The 5,818-nt window shown below is 46.5% G+C and overlaps 1 protein-coding gene across 1 annotated transcript; it reads right to left on the reverse strand.

The window, feature by feature from the left end:
* Positions 1-1,604: 1,604 nt before the first annotated feature.
* On the reverse strand, positions 1,605-3,329 carry LOC133929826 (probable membrane-associated kinase regulator 4). Its single transcript, XM_062376589.1, has one exon. The coding sequence runs from the start codon at positions 2,778-2,780 to the stop codon at positions 1,662-1,664; it is 1,119 nt and encodes a 372-aa protein (XP_062232573.1). The 5' UTR covers positions 2,781-3,329; the 3' UTR covers positions 1,605-1,661.
* Between the last annotated feature and the right edge of the window lie 2,489 nt (positions 3,330-5,818).

The following is a 5,818-nucleotide window of genomic DNA, read 5'->3' on the forward strand; positions in this document are numbered from 1 at the left end:
GGCCCTTAAACTACTAGATCTCTTTGTTTTATGTCAGGATCAAATGTACCCATCACTTAGTTTGGCATAACTGAATCGCCAAGTCTGCTACAATACCATAGCCTTCTGTGTTGAACATCCGTTTCCATTGATCTTTATGTTTTAAGTTGCGCATGATCAGATTCACAACTAATTGACTTAAGAAAAGGGAAAAGAACGGTAAAATATGAAGAATGAAATAAAAGTGACCCTCTCAAGCCTACAAAAGGAAAAGGAAAAGGAAAAAAAAAGATGAAGAATGAAATAAAAGTGGCCCTCCCAAATCTACTCAAGCATGTAAAAAGGTGCTAATCGAATTTGTGGAGCCGTATCAGTCGGATAATCAGATATGCTAATTTATGCGCCATGTTGCCATGTGCCTGCCGATGTGCACTCGGAGATCCATGGTGACCTAGACAGCCATTGATGGGAACAAAAAGTTGCTGCCGCCATTGTTTCACCCACAATGCCTTGTTTTCCTCTTCTTTTTTCTTTGGAAAGAAATGTCCTTCAACAAACTAATTCTTGCTTGTTTTCTGATGATCCGTAGCTTCAAAGGTGAACACGATGCTGGTACTGTCAAGCAATACACATACCGATGTGCGGTATTATAGACATTGAACCCTTTTTAGCTTGCAAGTTTTGTGTGTCGGCCACTGAAACTCAATGTTTCCTAAAAACAAAAGGAACGAGGGTCCGAGTTTCTGTATTTTACTTCACTTCGATGCACAAGGTAGTATGGGACTACTAAACATAAGATTTTTTGCTTGGATGAAGATCACCATACACATCCAAATGTTAGAATACAGGTTTATTTATAAGTCAATCTTCTCGTGAATAAGTTCAGCCTATGCAGTAATGCAGAGCCCTTGTGAAAATGTGAGATAATTTGTATTTTTGAAAGGTAGATGTGATATAATATCATACTGTTTGTAATGCTGCTAAATGATATATTGATGTCTTGCCAGCTTTGATTGTCTTGCTTCAGTTATCTACTTGCTACTTTGAGTTTCTAGAGCTCAGAAGCGAGCAAAGCGAGAGAGAATCCCGTCCTAAAGGAAATGACCCTGAGAATCCCGTCGTGAAGAGAATCCTGAAGGGAAACCGTTAGAGCGCTGAAGGGAACGAAAATCCCTTCACGACAGGATTTTCGTCCCCGAAGGGAAACCGTTGGGTGTAGCCTAAGGTCATTTTTACATTTGTGAATACATCGAGGATTCTAGGCATTGATACATATGCCAACAAATAAATATGTTCCCTTCATCATATTTTGTCTCTGACTTGTGACTTCATGTAGGTTTTCTTCTCTTATTTTATACTGAAACATATCAGAGATAGTTCTACTGCGATGTAATCTAAGTAGGACTCTGTTCTGGATTTTTACTCCAAATCTATGTAAATTGTACAATTCTATTGCTCTTACGTAATGAACTGTTTATTTCCTGAAAGAAATTACTCTAACAAAACACGTAGTTACTCTGATAATGTACCGAAAACAATCTATGCTTAAAGTTCAGACGTCGTTCATTTGAACAATATCATCATGAGTTCATGACACAAGGAGGTCAACAGAAGTTTCAGTCGTCACAAAATTTTCAGAATGCATTGCATCATCGTACAATCATCATCATCGATCACATTTTTCATCCTCTGTGAATCTCGATCAGCTCGTCTAGGCCGTCGGACTCTGCGGCGATCTTGGACGCCGCCGATAACAGGAACCGGAAGCCGGCGTCGCTGGCGCTCTTCCTCACCGAGGCCAGCTGCTGGGACTTCTTGCAGTAGGCAATGAGCCCCTGGACCGGGTTCTCCACCTCCGAGCTCGCGCTGCTGCTCCTCCTCAGCGCCGGCACCGAGCCATCGGACTCGCTCGAGGTCCGCACAGACGAGGAGGCGGACGAGCTCGACGACGACAAGGAGGAGGATGCTGACGACGGCATAGCAGGGGCAGGAGACGTTTTGTTCGACGACGAGTACCGGACGATGACGCTGGAGAAGGACCTCCTGTGCCCGTGCTCGCGTTCTTTATGCCGCCCTCCTGCAGCACTCCCGCTGCCACCGTCGCCGCTGCCACTGTGAGAGACGATGCACCTGTTGCTTCTGATCTGGCCGAACGGGTTCTTCCTCCATGCCCTGAGGTGGCCATGGCCATGGGCGAGTTCCTGCGCTCCTCTCGTCGAGCCAAGAACGTTCTTGTCGTCGGGGTTCCCCGGCTTGGCGGCAAATATCGTCTTGAGGTAAGCCTTGGACGCCTTGAGCTTGAGGCCGAGGTTGAGCTGCCTCATGAACCTGAGCTTCCTGGACCACGGCTTCCTCTCGCCGGCCACCGCCGCCGCCGCGTCCGCTAGGCCGGCCGCGTACTCTTGGAAGTACTCCTCCACGTTGAGCTCCCCGCTGACGTAGCACGAGTTCGCTGGTGACGCTTTGCACGATTCGTACGGCGTCGCCGGGGCGGTACAGATGCCGGTGACCCCCCTGCCCCCGCTCCTGTCTACGCGGCCGTCGAGGAGCTCCTCCACCATCTGGATGCGCGGCGGGAGGTGCAGCGGCAGCAGCTTCCCCTTGTAGAAGAGCTCGTCCGCCGGCGACGCCAGGGGCTCCCCCCACCGGTCCAGCGGCGCCGATATGAACTCGAACTCCCTCGCCACAGGCGGCCCGGCAGCTGAGCTCAGGTCCATGTCGATGTAATCCTCCTCCTCTTGCAGCATCTCTCCATGAACCTCACGCCTCTCCTCCAAGTCCTTTCCTTGCCCTCTCGCCATTGTTCCTGCCTCGTGAGCTCACCGAGCCGCGTTTTCTTGGCTGCTTGGAACCGAAGTGGTTATGCGCTTACGATGATTCAGAGGAACAACGGCAGAGCCATGCGTGAGGGGCATATAAATTGGCCTACACTGCTCTTTCTTTTCAGGGACCCTACCATTGCCCGCATGATCTGCTTCTTGTTTGCGTCTCAGCCATCTCTCTGTCCCGGGTGTAGCACGGCACGTAGTGACGCAGCACTGTGTTCTGGTGGTCGCTGTCTCGGTGTCTCTCCATATCATTGCTCTATCTCTGGCTTTGGTGTTTCTTTTCTGAGAGAAAACCGGCTTTGGTGTCTGTGTAAGTGCTGATTAGGGTGGTGATCTTTTGCTTTTTTGCCTTTCCTCTGCTGCCCTGCATGCTTCTCTTCTTTCCATGGCTACCTCAGCTCGTGCCATTTCATTTCAGACAGATTCTACGATGCGTTGGTAAAATGCACGGTTAGTGGTACAAATTAGTGCCGGATTACTGCACGAGCTGGTAATGATCATGTCTAGTTCCAACTTCCAACCAGTGAGTGACCGAGTTACGAGTAGTACGGATGATACGCAGGAACAGTACTGGGATTCCTTGGGTTACTGAACCCTTGCGTGATTGAAATTTGCTCGGACCTCTGGCTGCTACAGAAAATTTCGAAATCGAAATGGGTAGCTCGTGCCCCCAAAACAAAACTAAAACAGAGCATGGAGCCGAGCGAGCAGCGATGTGCTACAGCTACATCGTAAGCGTGCCCATTTGTTTATATCGTCTGTCTTCGTGTATGTGAACCCGTTGAAGTGTGTGCAGGGCTAAAGGCGTCATCACCCATCAATGCTGCCGCTCAGGATTCAGGCCTGTGCTCGTAGGATCCAGAGTTTCGGATCAACAAAGATTGCTCAGAGACAACAGCATGAATTCCTTTGGGGCCTGGTTGATATCATTTTGTCAAGACAACCAGATCAGCTGCCTGATATTATTTTGGAAGATGTAAATAAGAGGAGAAATACCCTCTCTCTCTTTCATAGTTACGTGTGTTGCTTCTTTTTTAGGCTGTTTAGGAGCAAATGATGCCTATTTGAGCCACTGTAACGTCCACCAGGTTGGACTATAGAGTTGGGGGTCTGCTGTGCCGGCACAGTCCAGTCTCATCGTGCCTTGTACCATGTTTACAATTGATCTATTGTATCGTGTCAGCACGAGTTAATTTTAGAAAAGCTAAGCATGATCCTCGCCATGTCACGCCATCGTTGTACTGTGCTGACTCATTCACGGTCTTACTTCATATCATCTGATAATATTTATATATTTATCTCTTATCATTTTATACTTGTGTTTCTCATGCTCTATATTATTTGACAATACTTACATATTTATCTTTTATCATCTCACGTTTGTATCTTTCATGTTTACATATTTATATCTTATTATCTCTCATCAAACAAATAGAGCCTTAATATCTTACGTTTTGTATCAGAGAGATTAAATGGCAAACATGAAAAAATGATTATACAGACTGTGTCGTGCCATTTTTGTGTCATACATACACGGACACGGTCTAAGCCATCATGCCATGCTGGCACGACTACTGTACCAAGATTCTATGCACGGCACGACTCTAGTGTTCAACCGTGGCAATCTAGCCTAAAATATTTCATACCATGCTGTGCTTTGACTTGTGCCAAAACGTTGTGCCGCAGACGGCCCAAGAATAGCACAGCCCAAGTCACAGCTCTAGGTCGGGCCGTCACGTTGTAAACTAAAAAAACTTTGTGCTCCTCTCTTAAAATGAAATGGCAGAACTCCTGGCTGATTCGAAAAAATCATGAATTAAGCGAGAAATCACTGAATGCTTCTGCGACCTTCGGATCAAGAACTGATGTCTCGGAGTTCGGACTGATCCCTGAAGACTTGAAGCAAGTGAGGAGACATCACTGCAACTGCAACTCTTCCCAGTTTCTCTTGTTCCTTCTGCAAACTACAAGGCCCTTGACTTTGTGAACCGCATTGTTTATTCCCTGCTAGTACTGCACCACTCATCTCCATGTCCAGCTAGGGCACTACTACTGATTAAGACATCGTAAGGCTGATTAACATCGTCCTCCCAACTAGATTATGCTGATCCACGGAATTATTCTTCTGCAAAGATTGTCTATATATTTGCTGCTGAGCCAGGTGGTTGAGAAATGCGAGATGCAGGTTAGGTTTGGGTCAACTCTTTCGAACTCCGGATTTGAGGTGAACTGCAGGCCTGAATGGAGTACCCACTTGTATGGCGCAGCGGCTGCTCGTGCGTGGTCGGCGGTGGTTGGAACGTGGAAGATTCGTGATTCAGAATTGCAATATGCTGGTTAAGGCAAAGTATCTAAAGGTAACTAATGCATCTTGCTAGGTACTACAGCCTACAAGCTAATTTGGGCTTTCTCAAATAATATGTCGTGATCTTTGTTTTTCCTAAACAAAAAGTAAGAGAGGAAAGGTGACACGGAAAGAACAATATACCATCTCGTGAAATTTCAACCATAACTTTGTCGTAGAAGTGGTGGATAAGGCATAGTAGTTGTTCCATTAGTATCTTTGAACATCTAGTATTAGCACTGGATTTTATGTTAGTACCTTTCTTCAGCTCCACGTAGTTTGAGAATACACACGTTTGAGAATACACAGGAGAACTACTAGCATCAAAGCACAAGAGTCAGGTTACAAATCTAGGACTAAGTTATGGTTGAAATCCCAAAAACTGAGGCCCCAGGTAAAACAGAGCCATACAAAAGAGGGCATTCGTGCACGCAAGAAAACAAGAACAACGACAGCATACGTCTGAATAGGTGTCTCGAAACAGCCCTCAGTCAGAACAGCGTCGAGATGCGTCATGCCGGGCACCTCACTCACGTTGCTGCTTTATGACCCCAGGCTCATGCCACCATGGATGCACTCTTGACATTTCAAACTCTAGCTCATACCTGAAGAACATAGGCTGAAGTTTAGTCATGAGATAAATGTTGCTGGTTCGTTGTAGTCGCAC

This window comes from Phragmites australis, chromosome 9 (assembly GCF_958298935.1).
Source record: "Phragmites australis chromosome 9, lpPhrAust1.1, whole genome shotgun sequence".
NCBI classification, from domain to species: domain Eukaryota; kingdom Viridiplantae; phylum Streptophyta; class Magnoliopsida; order Poales; family Poaceae; genus Phragmites; species Phragmites australis.

Coding starts and splice junctions, on each gene's coding strand:
- LOC133929826 (XM_062376589.1), bottom strand. CDS start 2,780: ATGGCGAGAGGGCAAGGAAAGGACTTGGAGGAGAGGCGTGAGGTTCAT.